The following is a 20722-nucleotide window of genomic DNA, read 5'->3' as shown; positions in this document are numbered from 1 at the left end:
AATTTCGGCTCCTATGTTTTTAAATAAATATTTGTATTCATAAAAGTGAAGGATTTTAGTCCCAAGACTTTAGAATGTTTTGTAGTCCCTAGTCAGCATCAAATACATCCAGGTTAGATATAGTACAGCCAGCTATAGATTCAAGCTCCGTCTACTCTACTCAAGTGCACTCAATTAGCAGTAAATTTAGTCAGGGCCAAACCTGACTATGAAGTCATCATCATCATCATAGGCAGTCCCTCGAAATCGAGGAAGACTTGCTTCCACTCTAAAAATAAGTTCTTAGGTGACTGAACAGTCCAATACGGAACCACAGTCTCTGTCACAGGTGGGACAGACAGTGGTTGAAGGAAAGGGTGGGTGGGACTGGTTTGCCGCACGCTCCTTCCGCTGGCTGCGCCTGTTTTCTGCATGCTCTCGGCGATGAGACTCGAGATGCTCAGCGCCCTCCCGGATGCACCTCCTCCACCTAGGGCGGTCTTTGGCCAGGGACTCCCAGGTGTCAGTGGGGGTGTGCATTTTATCAAGGAGGCTTTGAGGGTGTCCTTGTAACGTTTCCTCTGCCCACCTTGGGCTTGCTTGCCGTGTAGGAGTTCCGAGTAGAGCACTTGCTTTGGAAGTCTTGTGTCAGGCATGCGAACAATGTGGCCCGCCCAACAGAGCTGGTCGAGTGTGGTCAGTGCTTCGATGCTGGGGATGTTGGCCTGATCGAGGACGCTAATGTTGGTGCGTCTGTCCTCCCAAGAGATTTGCAGATGTATTAATTGTCTTATAATGAGCATGACAGTCAAGTTCAATTTAATTATTTTTGGGAAAGTTCTCAACTATCATTCAGATCATGGTGAACACATTGTGACTCCCTGGAGGAGATAGTCTCACACTGCTTTGGTCTGATACTGCATGGAGTGTAAATCCAGTGCGGTGTCAAATCTGGTACACAAATTGATCAAAGGAAATCCTTTCTAACACTACCTTACCTCGACTTAAATGCTTAAAGAGTGGAGATTCGCCCTCCCACTCTCTAAGTATTAACATTTCTACTTATTGGGAGAAAATTCTAAATGCCTGCGTGTATCCAGGTATTAGGAGAGTTCTATCCTAAACAGGCGAAGTCAAACAATGTGAACAGAGACTAGCCAGGCTGCCACCAAAGTGCAACTACTAGTCTCAGATTGGTAGCAGCAGTGTAAATGTAACCTTAATTGCAATCAAATCTTAGTACCAAATCCCAAGCTTTGCACTGTGCCCCTTGTGAACTGGATTGAGAATGCCGAAACATATTTCACAGATCAAGGGGTGATTTCCTTCTGTTGATAATTTTACCCAATAAAGCCAGTGGGAGCAGCAAATAAGAAATCCCATTTTGTGCTCACAACCTCGTTTTCACCAAACGACAGAAGATCCTTATAGCCGGCAGAGCGAGAAGACATGCCATCAGACTGGGCAGAACTCCATCGCAGCTGCCAAAGATAAAGAGACAGTGTACTAATCCCTGCACTGCCCAATTTCTATGGACAGTTTCTGTCAGTAGCTTAAAAGTGTTTCAAAGCCGCATTATGGGATATCTCAGCAACTGTCTGAGCCCAGGTGTCAGAAAAAGACAGGCTCCAATCGGCTGTGCTTCCCCAGAACCTGGTGAGTTACAAGAGTGTTTGGGATTGAATGAGGCTTCAAAGGAAACTGTCAGCACTAGAAGGGAACCAGAAAGTGCTTTTAGAAGGTAGAATTATCATTATTGTAAAACTTACTTCAATTAAAAATCAAGTACGATATGATAGCGTTGATTGTGTTCTTGTTTCAAGCACAGCTTTGAATCTTTAGTAGTGGGTGTAGTGCCGGCTTTTGCTTATTAATGATGAGTGAGCCTCAAGTACTGACAGTGACCTTGGAGAGATGCAGTTGTGGACACTTGAAATAGCTAACAATGCATAAGTCTCTTATACGTGCACACAAAATAACTTTTAGCAACTTCAAACAACCGGTGGGTAAGGCAACCTCAGAGCAGGAAGGAGCTGGGGCAACCCCAATGCTGATGCAGTGGCCTCAAGCAGGGAAAGAACACATGGTAAAATCAAAGACAGACGGGGCATTTGCTGCAATCATCAGTCTTTGCTAATATCTTACATAGGGAAATACATTTTATTTTTCATCCACACTCAATAGACAACACAAATGTTCCAATTTCATGTTCCTATGCAAGGTGCACTAGGAGTTATACAAGTCAATAAACAATAGCTGCGAGATTGTTTTTTTTATTTTGGATTGATCAATGCAAGGGTTGAAAACCCTCTTCCACTTTGTACTCAGTTACACTGTCAAGCACTCCCAGATCAGCTGTAGTACAAGACTGATGACATTTTGGGGTCAAAATGGCTCCTTTTTTGCAATGCATGTTAGCACCTCTGGGGGACGCTATCGGGGCGCAAAGCAGTTTTTGCCCCGGGGATGGCGTAACCGGCTCCCGTGGATTTGCGTGGGAGTTAGCAGGAGTGCTGCCACGGTAGCGGTGCCACCCACCGGTAGCGCCCCGGGCCGCCGCTCTACCGGAAATGAAGTCACGCCATGCGCGGCGACCCCTTTCCACCCGCGGGGGATATTGCCCTGTGACCCGCGAGGCTGCCGCAAGGTGTCAGCGCCACTCTCGCGGGTCACAAACAGGGCCGACATCCGCTCGAGGGGCGGAAGTTAAAGGGGAAGTCGGAGTGCCCCGCGCCACCATCTTACCTGTTTGGCCAACTCACAGGTCGGCCCTTCTTTATGTCTCTGGGGTGGTCCAGGCCACCATTGTGCAACCCGGTACTACATTTTGGGTGCCGGGCTGTGGTCTCGGCACCACGCCACCCTGATAGCCCAGCGGAGGCCATCAGAAGGCTAGCAGAGTGCACAGCGGCCCTCCCTTTTAAGTGAAGGGGAGCGGCGTTGAACCGTGTCAACGCTATGCAAAGCATCCACGCGAGATTGCACTCCACTTCCTGTGAGGGGTGGTAACCGCAATTTTGCAGGTGGGATGGGATCTCTGGTCTGGGTGCAGGACGTCCTCACCCCCTCCCGAGCCAGTTACTGTTCCAATCGGGGCGCTGGGGAATTTCTCCCCCTTTAACTTTTGCTGATCATGTAAACGAGAGGATATTGAATCGGCCACCCATTATACACCTCACCCGATTTTTTAATGGTCCCCATTCAATACCTAAACACTCAGCCTCAACCCAGACACATTTTATAAAGAGTAATCCGCACTGCACTATTGTGGCATGTTCTATATTCTCACTGTTATGAGCTGCAGGAATGTTATTTTTCACTGGTGCTGGCTGAATCAAGGCCCACATTACTTGTACAGAACACAAGATGGATGCTCACTGCACCAGCACAAATCCAGATTAATAAATCGCAGCAGGTGCTACTGGCATGAAATGCTCAAAGTTTTCGACTGCTTACTGAGCAAATAGACAGTATAGTTAAAAGCTGTTACTTTGTAATTAAAGGTCGTAGTTATGGAAACTTTAAATAACAGTTGATAGGATAGAAATGACTGATAATTATATTATTATGCAAACACGTAACACTTTTGAATCAGATTCTTCTCTTCACTATCTTAACAGAGGCGCTAATCCATTTATCGTAAATATGTTATTCTATTTGGGCTGCCAACGCTAATTTGTACCCTTATGTTTCATATATATGCTTAGGCTCTAAATTGGTCAAACTTCTTGTATTGATTGTATTTATTATTACTTACTATTGTCAGCAGTTTTCACACATTCAGAGGGTCACAATATGAAGGCTATGTTGTTAAATCTGACAAAGGATTAATGTGTAATAAACTGCCAGCAGAAATAAAAATTTAATAAGATAGCAATGGCGTTTATTCGGTTGGCGTTGCTTAAAGAGATACTAGCAGCTGATTCCCCATTCCCAACAAATATAAATATTGCACTACTACGGGCAATCAACATGACTACTATTAAAATATATTCAGTACTGAGGCAATAATCTATGGGGTGCAAATTAAGTGTGACATTCCTCTGTTTAATTAATACCTTCTTAATTGAAACCTTCCTTAACAAGCCTCCTGCTGAATGCAAAAACAAACTTCCATTTACCTGTTTGTGCGCATGGTCGTAGGAATTGATGTGATTGTCAAACTCCTGATGTTTGTGGTACTGCTTGTCACATAATTCACAGTAGAAATTGGCTTTCAGATCCTCAAGAGCCTTTGTTATGGCCTTCTCCTTTCCAGCATAATCCTGCAGGGATAAAATTAATAGCTTATAATATCATTTTCAACCAAGAAGTTAGTAGACAGAGACAATGTACACCTAAGCAAAATTAGGTTTCTGTGGCAACTGTTGTCACGTGCACTTAATGGGGGGGGGGGGAAGCCAGTTAAGAAATTGGTGTCTATCATCATCTTTCACCTCTAGGGATCCTTTCAGTGGAGCTAATAGAGGGTGGCCAAACCAATGAAAGAAGGTGATCCCCATTCATACTTATGGGGATTCCGTATGTATGGAACTCCTATAAGTATGAATGGGAATATCCCCAAAAGTACACGTACATGTCAAATAAATAAATACATTTTAAAAAATCACCTTTAAAATTAATCAAAATGGCATGTAATTAAATATTTAAAACAAAAATGTAATTTTTTGAAAAATAAATGTACATATTTTAAAGGGACTAACAATCAACTTCCCTTATTTTACAGATTTTTAAACTTATAAATTATTGAAAATTTTATTTTTCTGTTCTTTAAAAGTCTTACACTGGTAAAAGCAAGCCATACGCCTTACGCCTGCTTTTACCAGGTGTAAGAATTTCCCTCATCTCATACGCACCCGTAGGGGCCGCAGATTACTGCCCAATATCCCATGATGCAATATTTTCTAGTATGTCTGCATACAGAGAACAGAAACTGCTCGGTATGCATTATAATTCCTCACTTGCGGGAGAGTTAGGGTTTTGTGGATGGAGGAGGCAAAGATTTCCTTCAGACGGACAGACTGACCATTAGTATAGCTGCGTCGAGAAATTTTTAGTAGGTGATAAAATAGTTGCTCCTCCAACATCACTAAAAATCTAAAATTACACAGTGCCAGAAGCTTAGATTAAGTATGTTTTGATTCCTGGGAGCTTTGGCTGATGGCAATGAATGCAATCAGTAATGTCGTTCTTTGTCATATTCTTTCCCCTCAGTTGCTTTGTTTCATATTTGACATACCTAGCGATCTGTGCTGGGATGTCTTTTGTTTCCTATTTATATAAATGTTTTAGACATGAGAACAAGATCAATGTTCTTGAAGTTTGGCTAATACCATCATAAATGGGGGCATGGCAGATTTCAGGAGGACATAGGTTGGCAGAGTTGGCAAATAGGTGGCAGGGGTAGTTCAATATAGAAAAATGTGAAGTAATAGATTTTGAGGAAAAAGATTTTGGGAATAGATCCACCTAAAGCACTGCTAAGGTTTGTTAATTAATTTGTCGAGTAAGCATTTTTATGGAAAGTTGCTGGAAAACAACAAAAAAATCTTTTACCAATGAGACTATTTATTGGTAACTTCTGCTGTGGGGTCGCACAATCAAACATTAGATGGGGGAGGACAGTATCAGGAAAAGCTGAGTATGACAAGATGTCACTGAAAGAGTCAGCGTGGTTTCAGCTACTTATCATTGCTACCTTAGGATCGGGAAGAAGTTGCATGACTTAAAAAAGAATACACATCTGTAAGACATGAATATTACTGTATGTTAGAATCGCAATACATATATGGGAATAAAAGAAAATATTTTCGGTTTGTTGCCGCCTCTGTTTTCACCTCAGAGGGTCAGCAGTGGCGGCGGTAAGCACTTCCAGGCAGACGGCCAGCTTCCAGCCGGGACTTTTGGTGCCGGTTTCGACGGGGCGCAGAGCAGTACCGTCTGGAAGAGGTGAGTCGGTGTGCAAAGCCCCTGGTTGCGACACTGGCTCGATTTTTGGGTGCTGCCTGATCCATAGTCCTCCATAGAGCACCTTGCTGGGACCGCCTGTGATAGCTGCCAGTCCAAGCTGTGGCAGCAGCAGTGAGATAAGTACTGTTGAGCTCAGGTAAGTGGGATTGTTTTTTTTTGTTGCAATTTATGTTATGGTGGTGCGAGTTATTTATTGGGAATGTTTTTGGTGGGTTTCTTCAGGTTTTTCCCCTCCCCCGCCCTAGGCCTCTCACAGAGTGCTTCGAGGCCGGCTGTTTAGCTCGGGATTTTTGCTTGCTCAGCTGGCCTAGCGCCCTAAGAAAGGTGTGTAATGCCTCCCTTAGCGCTCCGACCCACAATCAGGGCTCAGCTGCTGAATTTTGCTGATTGAGGCGCAAACTGTTCTTGGGCGCAAACATTACCGCCCCGCCGCCATTACCGCCCCAAAATGAGCAAAGCCGAAAATTCAGCCCATAAGCTCAGAAGTTCAATTCCTTTTTAGGGCAGAATTCAGTTTATCTGGGATCAGAGAGACAAAAAGTTGGGGTGAATCTAATTTCCGCTGGGTTCTGCTTGTTACTCAGTGCCACGACAGCTTCTGATGGGTTGGAGCATAGGCACTTCTTCTGCCCGGCCCATCCTTCATAATATTTTGGGAATATGTCCAGAAAAATCCTGGAGTCTCCCATAAAACCTATATGGCCAGTGGTAAGCTTGCCTGCATGAAGCCAGACAGGGCCATATGCAGGATGTTTGAGTGCCGTTTGAAACGGTGGTCCACTAATGAGGGAGTAGCAGCGGAATTATTTTGCATCCTTTGAGCCTTTGACCAAGCTGGCATGTGGACCTCCCTTACTGAGCGAGCTCCCCGTTGTGCCCTACCACACTACCAGTGATGCGGCAGCGCTACCACAATTTCTAGCCTATGTGCAAAAAGTGCTGCATTGAAACAGAGAAATGTAAACCAGGCTGTATATTGTAAATTAAAAAAATCTTCTCCTAAAGCACATGCTTCAATTCTATCGTTGTTATATAATAGCAGAGCACAGAGTGGCACAGAGGGTCAAGCTGATGGAGACGAGATTGGATGGGTGTGCTGAACTAATGGTACGTATCCTATTAATCATACATTTTATGACATTCTCAAAATGTTAAATCAACATATCCATACAGACTGATTGTTCACAGAAATAATAGTGAAGAAAAACATAAAGTAATACATTTTGGAAGTAAGACTAGGGTAAGGAAATATAGCTTAAATAGTTAAGATTTTAAATGGAATAGAAGGGCAGAGAAGCCTTGGTTTGCTAAGACCTAAGCAATTAAAGATTACTAATGCCACAAATAAGCAAGCAGAATCCTTATTTTTGTATTGAAGGCTTAGAATACAAAAGTAAGAAGGTAATGTACTTGTACAAGCTTTTAGTTAGACTGCATTTAGAACATAAGAACATAAGAATTAGGAACAGGAGTAGGCCATCTAGCCTCTCGAGCCTGCTCCGCCACTCAACAAGATCATGGCTGATCTGGCCGTGGACTCAGCTCCACTTACCCGCCCGCTCCCCATAACCCTTAATTACCTTATTGGTTAAAAATCTATCGATCTGTGATTTGAATACATTCAATGAGCCAGCCTCAACTGCTTCCCTGGGCAGAGAATTCCACAGATTCACAACCCTCTGGGAGAAGAAATTCCTTCTCAACTCGGTTTTAAATTGGCTCCCCTGTATTTTGAGGTTGTGGCCCCTCGTTCTAATCTCCCCGACCAGTGGAAACAACCTCTCTGCCTCTATCTTGTCTATCCCTTTCATTATTTTAAATGTTTCTATAAGATCATCCCTCATCCTTCTGAACTGCAACGAGTAAAGACCCAGTCTACTCAATCTAAGGTAACCCCCTCATCTCCGGAATCAGCCTAGTGAATCGTCTCTGTACCCCCTCCAAAGCCAGTATATCCTTCCTTAAGTAAGGTGACCAAAACTGCACGCAGTACTCCAGGTGCGGCCTCATCAATACCCTGTGTGACGTTTTGGGCACTCCGCTATACAAATAATATAAAAGCAATGGAAAAGGTGCAGTATAGATGCACTGGGATGTTACCAGAGAAAAGGGATTAGAGTTTTGAAGACAGAATTCAAAAGTTAGGAGGGATGAAATTCATTGTCACCAGTAACACAAGACAGATGATAGTGATGTGGCAGCTCATTTAACACGGCACTCGATTTGACTGCAATGGAAAAGCAAATCCAGCACGGTGAAGACCAATTTCACCCACAGCATTATTTCATTAGAGTTCAGAAGGTTAAGGGCTAACCTTATAGAAGCTTTCAAGATAATGAAAGTTGTTAGTATTTTTGCAGTTTTTCAACCTGTTATTTTACAGTATTTTGACTCTCATATCTGAGGTCACTGTCATAGCTGAGTCCAAACTCTTCATGCTTTCGAGAATATCTCTCCTACCCTTGAGATGTAGGTAAGTATAAGACAATGGGCCCAAATTTCCCCAACCCCTTTTTCGGCGCAGTCTCCCAAGATGCGCCGACTTTGTGCGCTGGAAACGCCGCCGAAAAACTTACTCACGATTCTGACTGCTCTGCTGTGTGTCCCGGGTTCTGGTGTGGTGCTCCTCTTGGAGAGGGGGGCGGAGCTACAGCCCTGCGCTGAAAACAGTGCCGGCAGCTGCACGCGTGCGCAGTAGAGCGGTCGCGCATGCACAATAGCTCCGTCCCATGATTGTGATGATGCCTGCAGAACGCGTCCAGCCCCTATCCCAGGCTGAATGGCCTGCCGCACAGGCCGGCGCTGAGGGCTGCAAGAAACAGGTTGATGCGACTGAGTTTTGAACGGGGCAAGAGAGAGTGGGGAGAGGTTGGTCGTCTTTGGCTGCAGTCTAGTGGTTTCGACCGAGGATAGCTTGTCGTGTAGCGACGTCGCTTGTCATGCTGGGCTGGCTTTGTGTTCATTTGGTTGGGTGGCAGTCTTGTCATGGTGAAGAAGCACATATACAGTGACAGCCATGTGCTTAACCTACATCCCATCCTGTGTATCAATAAATAACCAGCAACATGAGTTAGGTTGTATTACAAATAAGTTATGTGTGAAGCTCTTTGAAGATGTCAGTGGGCAAAAAGGGAAGAAGGGAAAATGGACAAAAAGGGAAAAAATTCCTGCCCGAATAGGGTTGAAAGTTGGTGGGGCGGCAGCCGCTTTCTCCCTCCCCTATCCCAGGACGAAGGGACTCCCGCATGGCCAGCCATGCTGAGTTTAGTTGAAGGTAGGATTTACTTCAGCTCTATTATTTACTTCAGTTCTTTAGTTTTTATTGAATGGTTATTACTGCTTGTGCTTTGGTGCTTGGTGGTGCTTGAAATGTTATTTAGGTGCAGGGTTCCTTCTATTTTTTTATTATTGATTGATTGTTTATTACTTTGGTCTTGGTGCTTTAGGTTCAGGGTTCCTTCTATTTTATTTGTTAATTAATTGCTTATTACTTTTTGTGCTTTGTTTGGTGCTTGAAATGTTGTTACTTGCGCTGATTCCTTAACTGTAAGTAAGGTCTTTCTGTGCGGACAAAAGTGGAAACATACGCTGTCCTAAGTTAGTTTAGTACAACTTTTTTCTGGCCAAATTGGCATAAATGGGGTAAGTGGCTGGGAATACCCCCTTTTGAAAAAAAAAACGGACCGAACAAAAAACCTAACTAACTCACTTATACTGGCGCAAATTAAATGGCCATATTTGCAACTAAAAAGATACACCAGAAAAATCAAGTTACACCAAAAAAAAAGGTGCAACACAGGGGCAAATCCTTGAGTGTACGCAATAATGAAATGATCACGAGGGCAATTTCTGATTAGAGCATGAAACAGACGGTTAGTGGGCAGGGTATCCGCTGCACCCGCCCAATGACGTCAGCGTGAGGCCCAAACCATTTTCATGATCGGACCTCATTATAATAATGGGGGAAAATTGCAATCGGAGACTTCCTTCGGACGAACGCCTCTGACCCCTGAAATGTTTTTACGAAAATACTTCGTGGTCCTGAAGGAATGTAGGATTCCCATCAGAGGCCTTCATTCGCTGTGCAGCATACGGGAAGCTGACTTCCCCGTACGTACGGAAATGCTGGAGTCATGTGGGCCTGGACCACCAATCACTAGGTAGTATTCTCATTGCTAAAAATGGGAATCCTTTTCGTTACTACAATATTTAAAATTTATTGAAATTAAATGTGATTAAATATTTTAGAAAAAATATATTTTTTTTAGATTTTTTTCAATGTATCTTAATAGGGTTACAAATTAAATTACCTTATTGGACAGGGTTTTTAATATAAAAATGAATGATTGAATTTATTTTTTATATCTTTTAAAAGTGTTACACTGGTTAAAGTAGACTATATGCCTGCTTTTACCAGGCGTAAAAGTTTGAAGGACATTCGCTGGGCATGAGTGGGGCAAATAGCCCAGACTCTGCTGCGCAGATGTCCTTTTCCTGGGGATGGATAGATTCTGTCAGAAGAAATCTTGACAGATCGGAAAAGCCGGTTTTCGGCATGTGTGCATCGCGCCCCAAGAACCGGCTTTTGCGAGGCCTCACAACAAAGTGTGCACGGACCTGGTGAGGCTGCAATTTTCGGCCCAATAGCTGCCATGATTCAATGAGCGTTGACAGGTAGCTTATTGATCAAGATGCGGGAAATCTGGAAGTACAAGCCTAAAGGGGCGGCCATGGAAGAACCAGCTGTGAATGAGAAATTTTTTGAGGAGCCACGGAGCAGCAGTTTTGAAATTAATTTTCTGAGCGACCTGCACTGGTCCCGTTGGGGACTGCCTGTTTGCCGCTCAAAGCTTCGTTCAACTGGGCAATCTGCGGGGGTGGGAGTCACACTGCGGCAGGAAATTTAAATCTCTGAATCTTTCGGGCTCCTGGAGGCAGGGCTCGGGGGAGGAACCCCCCATTCCGGGATACACCCATTGATTCCGAGAGGTTTGCGAACCCAAGTGCAAAGGAAATATTTACAATATGAATGAAGGAAAATCTAAAAAAAAGGCAACTTAATTTTCATTATTCACTGTTGGAATTATTATGCTTTTCCATTTGAAAAGATCAACTTTTGTCCAGAAGAAAAATGAAGATAAATCTTTTTCAAAAGGATAAGAACATAAGAACATAAGAATTAGGAACAGGAGTAGGCCATCTAGCCCCTCGAGCCTGCTCCGCCATTCAATAAGATCATGGCTGATCTAGCCGTGGACTCAGCTCCACTTACCCGCCCATAACCCTTAATTACCTTATTGGTTAAAAATTTATCTATCTGTGACTTGAGTACATTCAATGAGCCAGCCTCAACTGCTTCCCTGGGCAGAGAATTCCACAGATTCACAACCCTCTGGGAGAAGAAATTCCTTCTCAACTCGGTTTTAAATTGGCTCCCCCGTATTTTGAGGCTGTGCCCCCTAGTTCTAATCTCCCCGACCAGTGGAAACAACCTCTCTGCCTCTATCTTGTCTGTCACTTTCATGATTTTAAATGTTTCTATAAGATCACCCCTCATCCTTCTGAACTCCAACGAGTAAAGACCCAGTCTACTCAATCTATCATCATAAGGGAACCCCCTCATCTCTGGAATCAGCCTAGTGAATCGTCTCTGTACCCCCTCCAAAGCCAGTATATCCTTCCTTAAGTAAGGTGACCAAAACTGCATGCAGTACTCCAGGTGCGGCCTTACCAATACCTTATACAGTTGCAGCAGGATTTCTCTGCTTTTGTACTCCATCCCTCTCGCAATGAAGGCCAACATTCCATTCGCCTTCCTGATTACCTGCTGCATCTGCAAACTAACTTTTTGGGATTAATGCACAAGGACCCCCAGGTCCCTCTGCACCTCAGCATGTTGTAATTTCTCCCCATTCAAATAATATTCCCCATTACTGTTTTTTTCCCCAAGGTGGATGACCTCACACTTTCCGACATTGTATTCCATCTGCCAAACCTTAACCCATTCGCTTAACCTATCCAAATCTCTTTGCAGCCTCTCTGTGTCCTCTACACAACCCGCTTTCCCACTAATCTTAGTGTCATCTGCAAATTTTGTTACACTACACTCTGTCCCCTCTTCCAGGTCATCTATGTATATTGTAAACAGTTGTGGTCCCAGCACCGATCCCTGTGGCACACCACTAACCACCAATTTCCAACCCGAAAAGGACCCATTTATCCCGACTCTCTGCTTTCTGTTCGCCAGCCAATTCTCTATCTATGCTCATACATTTCCTCTGACTCCGCGTACCTCTATCTTCTGCAGTAACCTTTTGTGTGGCACCTTATCGAATGCCTTTTGGAAATCTAAATACACCACATCCATCGGTACACCTCTATCCACCATGCTCGTTATATTCTCAAAGAATTCCAGTAAATTAGTTATTCATGATTTCCCCTTCATGAATCCATGCTGTGTCTGCTTGATTGCGCTATTCCTATCTAGATGTCCCGCTATTTCTTCCTTAATGATAGTTTCAAGCATTTTCCCCACTACAGATGTTAAACTAACCGGCCTATAGTTACCTGCCTTTTGTCTGCCCCCCTTTTTAAACAGAGGCGTTACATTAGCTGCTCTCCAATCCGCTGGTACCTCCCCAGAGTCCAGAGAATTTTGGTAGATTATAACGAATGCATCTGCTATAACTTCCGCCATCTCTTTTAATACCCTGAGATGCATTTCATCAGGACCAGGGGACTTGTCTACCTTGAGTCCCATTAGTCTGTCCAGCACTACCCCCCTAGTGATAGTGATTGTCTCAAGGTCCTCCCTTCCCACAGTCCTGTGACCAGCAATTTTTGGCATGGTTTTTGTGTCTTCCACTGTGAAGACCGAAGCAAAATAATTGTTTCTGGTCTCAGCCATTTCCACATTTCCCATTATTAAATCCCCCTTCTCATCTTCGAAGGGACCAACATTTACTTTAGTCACTCTTTTCCGTTTTATATATCTGTAAAAGCTTTTACGATCTGTTTTTATGTTTTGCGCAAGTTTACCTTCATAATCTATCTTTCCTTTCTTTATTGCTTTTTTAGTCATTCTTTGCTGATGCATATATTCATTGCTTAAATCATGTGATTTCTCTATTTTTAACTGCAACATTGCACATTGAACACAGCATCGGTTTTCACATGTACGCTGACAGCATCAAACTGCACCTCACCACGACGTCTCTGGACCCCTCCACTGTCTCTACATTGTCACACTGCTTATCTGACATCCAGTACTGCATAAGCAGAAATTTCCTCCAATTAAATATTTGGAAGACCGAAACCATTGGGGAAGATTTTTACTTGAAGAAACAGGTGGGTTTGGAGCGTGGGGGTAATTAAATTGTTAGAAATTGGAAACCCAACCTGATCCCGCCCACTTCCAGTATAAATGGAGGCGGAGCGGGGGCGGAGTGGGAGCAGGTAGCCAATCTGCTGCCAGGAGGCGGGATGCCATTTTAAATATTACAATGAGGCTGGAAGCCTTTTCTTTACTTCTATCTGGTCAGGTTATAAGCACTTCGTAAAACCTGGCAATTCGAGCAAGGCGAAGACTGCTACAGCCAGGAGGTAAGGGCCTTTATATTTACCTCCTGGATCCATGGTCTCTACCTAACCCTCACAAGGCCTCTGAGCACCTTCCCCGATCCTCCCCCCACCCCCCCACTCTTCCCGATGATCTTGCGGCCAGCCCCAATCAACTGGTGGCCAGCCCCGATCTCCCTCCCCCCCCCGATAATCTTGAAGCCGGCCATGATCTTCCTCCTCCCTCCTATGACCCTTCTGAGGCTGGCACCAGCTTTCATCCAATCCTTCTTACTTCCTCTGTGCAGCCTAGTATCGCAGGCCTACGCGCCGCACCAGCCAGCCTCTCTATCTGGCTGGCTGACTGCGGGTGGGAAACGGAGGCTTCAGATACAAATCAGGCCCAGCCGTCAAAGTCAGCCGGGTTTGTGGGAAACCCGTTCTCCCGGGTTTCCTGCCCGCATCAGAGCCCCCGCCCCCCCAGGCCCCCAACCCACCTTCCCCGTGAAAATCCAGCCCATTGTTTTCGGTCCCTGCCACAAACTTCGTTTGCTAGTCACTGACTCCATCCCTCTCCCTAGAATCTGTCTGAGGGTGAACCACACTGTTTGCAATCTTGGTGTCATATTTGACCCTGAAATGAGCTTCTGAACACATGTCGTCTTCATTACTAAGACCACCTATTTCCACTTCCATAACATCACTCATCTCTGCCCTTGCCTCAGCTCATCTGCTGCTGAAACCTTCATCCATGCCTTTGTTACCTCTCGACTTCACTATTTCAACGCACTCTTGGCTGGCCTCCCACTTTCTACCCTACGTAAACTTGAGTTCATCCAAAACTCGGCTGCCCATGTCCCGTTCACCCACAACCCCTGTGCTCGTTGACCTACATTGGCTCCTGTTTAAGCAACACCTCAATTATAAACCTCACCTTGTTTTCAAATCTTTCCATGGCCTCGTCCCTCCCTATCTCTATAATCTCCTCCAGCTCCACAGCCCCCCTGAGACATCTGCACTCCTTCAATTCTGCCCTCTTGTGCATCCCCGATTTTAATCGTTCCACCCTTCATGGCTGTGCCTTCTGCTGACTAGTCCCTAAGCTCTGGTATGCCCTCCCTAAACCTTTCCGCCTCTCTACCTCTCTTTCTTCCTTTAAGGCACTTCTTAAAACCTACCTCTTTGATCAAGCTTTTGGTCATCTGCCGTAATATCTCCTTATGTGGCTCGATTCAAATTTTGTTTTCTGACACTCCCGTGAAGCACCTTGGGAGGTTTTACTATGTTAAAGGCGCAATATAAATATAAAGTTGTTGTTGTTGTTTCTAATTAAAGTTCTGAGAACACTGAGAGAAAGCCGGCTCAATTAATCAAAAATTGTAATTGTACTTGTCAGGTTTACAAGCACACACACAGGCCATGATTTCCCCTACCTGGGTGGGGTGAAGGCAGGAGATGAACCGGCTCCTGCGGCGATCCCGGCCAAAAATAAGATCTTATCATAATGGGCCTTGTTAGGCCCTCCCTGCGCGTTTCCTGTTCCAATTAATGGGAGCGGGTCTGGTGACACCACTGGCTGACAAACTTCTTGCCGGTATATTTAAAGGGGCCATGGCCCTGTTTGCTGACAGTTGGATTTTCTTTTGTGAAGCTTGTGTTAGTGAGTGGAGGTTTGTACCATGGCATCTGAAAGGCAGAGATCTGCACTTAATTTTAATGGTGAGCCACTCCAGCATCTTGTTGAGGGAGTGAGGGCACGTAGAGAAATTATTTTCCCTGCGGATGACAGGAAGAGGCCTCCCCAGCAGACTATATCAGCGTGGTTTAATATAGCCAAAGAGATGATGGTGAATTCAGTAGTGCCTCGCACCTGGGTACAGTGTAGGAAAAGGTTTAATGATCTTCTAAGATCAGGAGAAGTAAGTATAAAGCTACACTTACCTTGATGCTGCTGTGCCTGTCAACACAACCTCACCACTGCGCATTGTCAACCATACTCCTACACATTACTCAGCCCAAGATCCCTTAGACCTTCATCCATCCCTCTCTCTCTACTTACATTATAAGGTTCCCATCTTAATTTTCACCCCTCACTCAGCCTCATTGTAATGCAAGGACAGCAAATAACAGCACAAAAGGAGGCACCTTAGTATTGCCAAGCCACTCCATCAAAGTCTCCCTGTGAAGCTGTATCCCATTCCATTAATGATACTCATTCCATCACTCTCAATCAACTTTTTGTTCTTTGCCTTCTTGCAGGAAAAAATTGGCCACAATATAAAAGAGAGAGGGAAAGAACGGGAGGAAGCCCTCAGTCGATCTTTCATTTGTCACGTGCGAAGGAGACAGCGCTCGATATTGCTGGTGTGGCGGAGGCTCCAGAAGTGGGGCACGGAGAGAGGGGCTTAATAGAAGAAGCTGGTGACAGAAGTATTATCCATATAGTTACATGCCTTTCATTAGTCACTCATATGGGGTGTTATGTGATCAGAAAATTAATGGTGATGATGTGTATAATGGTATGTGTCTGCACTTGACATGTCAGATGTGTAACTCGTGTCTTTACTCTAAAACAAGTCCATCAGGAACCCCTCCCCTCCCACTGTCCAAGAGCAAGAGGAACACGACTCCTCAGAGGAGTCTTCGACCTCTGAGGGCGCAGCGTCACCTCACAGATCGCAAACTAGCACCAGCGCAGATACGCACACCTCGGTGGGCTGTTGCGAGATAGAGTAGTTTTGTCACCTGGTGTCTCACAAATCACAAGTGAGCAAGAACAGATGGTTTAGACAGTGGCAACAATGGAAACTCCTTGTCCGAGAGCACAGAGCCTCAGGGGGCATCCAAGAATAGGGCGATCCTGGAGCTGCAGGAACAAGTGCAGGAGGCTTTGACTGGTTTTGCGACTACACTGACTATGAGTGTGCTGAGAATGGAGGAGTCCTTCTCCAACATGAGCAGCAACGTGGCACAGTCACTGGCATCTATAGCTTCCTCGATGGATAGGATTGCCACCTGTATGGAGGAATCACAGCGCTGTTGTAAGGACAAGATGGTTTCTCTTCTAAATAGATGGTCATCTATGGAGGATAGATAATCATCTATGGAGAATAGATGAGCATCTACGGAGGATAGTTGGTCATCTATGGAGGAGAGAAAACAGAGGCTCATAGAAGTCCTTTCTCGGAGGGATGTCAGTATAAACGTAGGCCCTAATGTCCACAGAGAAGTGCAGCAAGGTGCTCTCCAGCTCCTTACTAGCAGGGAAGTGTGGGAGGGACATGGAAGTGGCAGCTCCGCTCCAAGCGTTCCAACTTCCAGCACCTTGCCAACCCTCGGTCAGAGCTCCAGATGCCTCCTCGGATCGCGATGGCCGAATCTGCCTCTGCATAGTCGCAGGAGGAGCAGACTTTGGCTGGGCCCTCACAGGCCCCATAACCCAGAGGACGACTGCCAAAGGCGTCAAAGCAGTTGCAGCAGGGAGGTGAGGAGGCTGCCGCAGCCTCTGCCTCTGCTGAAGCCACAGGGGTAGCATCACATGGAAGCATCCGGAAAAGAAAGATCCCACACAAATAGTCACAAAGGTTATCAGTCGGTTGTGTTTATCAGTATCAATATGATGGTTATAAAACATGGGGCTATATAATTAAATCATTTCAAGGTAGGCATGTAGGTACAGCAGGCAGTAAAGAAAGCAAATGGCATGCTGGCCTTCATAGCGAGGGGATTTGAGTATAGGAGCAGGGAGGTCTTGCTGCACTTGTACAGGGCCTTGGTGAGACCTCACCTGGAATATTGTGTGTAGTTTTGGTCTCCTAATCTGAGGAAAGACGTGCTTGCTATTGAGGGAGTGCAGTGAAGGTTCACCAGACTGATTCCTGGGATGATGGGACTGACATATGAGGAAAGACTGGATTGGCTAGGCTTATATTCACTGGGATTTAGAAGAATGAGAGGGGATTTCATAGAAACGTATAAAATTCTGACGGCACTGGACAGGTTAGATACAGGAAGAATGTTCCCGATGTTGGGGAAGTCCAGAACCAGGGGACACAGTCTTAGGATAAGGGGTAAGCCATTTAGGACCGAGATGAGGAGAAACTTTTTCACCCAGAGAATTGTGAACCTGTGGAATTCTCTGCCACAGAAAGTTGTGGAGTCCAGTTCGTTGGACATATTCAAGAGGGAGTTAGATGTGGCCCCTACCGCTAAAGAGATCAGGGGGTATGGAGAGAAGGCAGAGGTGAGGTACTGAGGTTGAATGATCAGCCTCATATTGAATGGCGGTGCAGGATGAAAGGGCCGAATGGCCTACTCCTGCACCTATTTTCTATGTTTCTATGTTTCTTTGTCACACTTTGCAGTATGGGATAGAATGGAGTTGGCAGTGTGTAGGGTCAGGGCTGATTTGATATGCAGCAATGGTGCTGATGATGAAAAGGAAGTAGTCATTGATTAAATGGTTTATGTTGCCGGTGTGGGTTGATGCCAAAATGTGGATGCTTGTGCCAGACAAATGTGTGACATCCACAAAGTTACTGGAACCTGGCATTTATGAGAGTGTCCTTGGCGTTACGAACAGCAACGTTCTCACACATTGGTCTTAACGGCAGTGCTGGCTCCTCCAGGTCTTCCTCATTGGTGTTGCCAACTTCATGTTGCTCCTTCTCCTCCTCCTCCGATGAGGATCTTCGCTCTGCGCCATCTTCATCATCTAGCGCCAGTCCTTGCAGCTGATCGATATTGTGCAGGGCGCAGCAGACCACAACTATTCTGGATACCCTCGCTGGTGCAAACTTGAAGGGCCCCTCCTCCCTCCTCCCTCCAGATGAAAGAGATGAGGTCATGTATTTGCACCAACAGTGCCTCTCCATTATGTTACAGAACCTACAAGGGAGAAATCTATCTTAGATCTGGTACTGTGTAATGAGACAGGATTAATAAATGATCTACCAGTAAAGAATCCTCTCAGAATGAGTGACCATAACATGGTTGAATTTTAAATTCATTTGAAGGGTGAGAAAGTTGGATCTCCAACCAGTGTCCTAAGATTAAATAAAGGAGACTACAAAGGTATGAAGGCAGAGTTGGCTACAGTGGACTGGGAAAATAGATTAAAGAGTGGGAAGGTTGATGAGCAGTGGCAGACATTTAAGGAGATATTTCATAACTCTCAACAAAAATACATTCAAAGAGAAGGACTGTCAGAAAAGGGATCAATATCCGTCGCTAACTAAGGAAATAAGGGATGGTATCAAATTGAAAACAAGGGCATACAATGTGGCCAAGTCGAGTGGGGGGCCAGAGGATTGGGAAACTTTTAGAAGCTAGCAAAGAACAACTAAAAAAAATTTTAAAAAGAGGGAAGTTAAATTATGAAAGTAAATAGCATGAAATATAAAAACAGATAGTAAGAGTTTCTACAGGTACATAAAAAGGAAAAGAGTGGCTAAAGTAAATGTTGGTCCCCTAGAGGATGAGACTGGGGAATTAATAATGGAGAACAGGGAAATAGCAGAGATGTTGAACAAATATTTTGTATCGGTCTGCATGGTAAAAGAAATTAAAAACATCCCAATAGTGGATAACCAAAGGGGCTATAGGGAGAGAGGAACTTAATACAATCACTATCACTAAAGAAGTAGTACTCGGTAAAATAATGGGACTAAAGGCGAATAAGTTCTCTGGACCTGATGGCTTACATCCTAGGGTCTGCAGAGATAGTGGATGCATTGGTTGTAATCTACCAAAATTCCCTGGATTCTGGGAAGGTCCCAGCGGATTGGAAAACTGCAAATGTAACGCCCCTATTTAAAAAAGGAGACAGACAGAAAGCAGGAAACTATAGACCAGTTAGCCTAATATCTGTCATTGGGAAAATGCTGGAGACCATTATTAAGGAAGCAGTAGCAGGACATTTGGAAAAGCATAATTCACTCAAGCAGAGTCAGCATGGTTTTATGAAAGGGAAATCATGTTTGACAAATTTGTTGGAGTTCTTTGAGGATGTAACGAACAGGGTGGATAAGGGGGAACCAATGGATGTAGTATATTTGTATTTCCAGAAAGCATTCGATAAGGTGCCACATAAAAGATTACTGCACAAGATAAAAGTTCACAGGGTTGGAGGTAATATATTAGCATGAATAAAGTATTGGCTAACTAACAGAAAACAGATTCGGGATAAATGGGTCATTTTCTGGTTGGCAAACAGTAACAGTGGGGTGCCACAAGGATCGGTGTTGGGGCCTCAACTATTTAAAATCTATATTAATAACTTGGATGAAGGGACTGAGTGTAATGTAACCACATTTGCTGATGATACAAAGATGGGTGGGAAAGCAAATTGTGAGGAGGACACAAAAAATCTGCAAAGAGATATAGACAGGCAAAAATTTGACAGTTGGAGTATAATGTGGGAAAATGAGAGGCTATTGACTTTGGCAGAAAAAAATAGGAAAGCAAATTATAATTTAAATAGAGAAAAATTGCAAAGTGCTGCAGTACAGAGGGACCTCGGGGTCCTTGTGCATGAAACACAAAATGTTAGTATGCAGGTACAGCAAGTAATCAGGAAGGCAAATGGAATGCTTGCCTTTATTGCAAGGGGGATAGAGGAAAAAAGCAGAGAAGTCCTGCTACAACTGTACAGGGTATTGGTGAGGCCACACCTAGAATACTGTGTACAGTTTTGGTCTCCATATTTAAGGAAGAATATACTTGCTTAAGTATTGGAGGCTGTTCAGAGAAGGTTCACTCGATGAGGGGGTTCACTTATGAAGATAGGTTGAGTAGGTTGGACTTATACTTATTGGAGTTCAGAAGAATGAGAAGTGATCTTATCAAAACATATAAGATAATGAGCGGGCTCGACAATGTGTATGCAGAGAGGATATTTCCATTCACAGGGGAAACTAAAACTAGGGGACATAGTCTCAGGATAAGGGGCCGCCCATTTAAAACTGAGATGAGGAGGAATTTCTTCTCTCAGAGGGTTGTAAATCTGTGGAATTCTCTGCCCCAGAGAGCTGTGGAGGCTGGGTCATTGAATATATTTAAGGTGGAGGTAGCCAGATTTTTGAGCGATAAGGGAATAAAGGGTTATGGGGAACGGGCAGGGAAGTGGAGCTGAGCCCATGATCTTATTGAATGGCGGAGCAGGCTCGAGGGGCCAAATGGCCTACTCCTACTCCTATTTCTTGTGTTCTTATGTTCA

General features: G+C 44.5%; 1 protein-coding gene across 1 annotated transcript in view; it reads right to left on the bottom strand.

Annotated features, from left to right (window-relative positions):
* The window catches only part of LOC139264141 (G patch domain-containing protein 8), a 139744-nt gene extending 121364 nt beyond the window's left edge, over positions 1–18380 (bottom strand). The window contains exons 1-3 of the mRNA XM_070880226.1: positions 18046–18380; positions 4941–5076; positions 4101–4244 (exon numbers count right to left, since the gene is read on the bottom strand). Of these exons, the coding sequence (XP_070736327.1) occupies positions 4101–4244; positions 4941–5076; positions 18046–18380 (615 nt within the window). The remainder of the gene's footprint in view (positions 1–4100; positions 4245–4940; positions 5077–18045) is intronic.
* Positions 18381–20722: the final 2342 nt, after the last annotated feature.

This window comes from Pristiophorus japonicus, chromosome 5, assembly GCF_044704955.1.
Source record: "Pristiophorus japonicus isolate sPriJap1 chromosome 5, sPriJap1.hap1, whole genome shotgun sequence".
Taxonomy (NCBI): domain Eukaryota; kingdom Metazoa; phylum Chordata; class Chondrichthyes; family Pristiophoridae; genus Pristiophorus; species Pristiophorus japonicus.
This window is presented reverse-complemented; position numbering and strand designations above follow the sequence as displayed.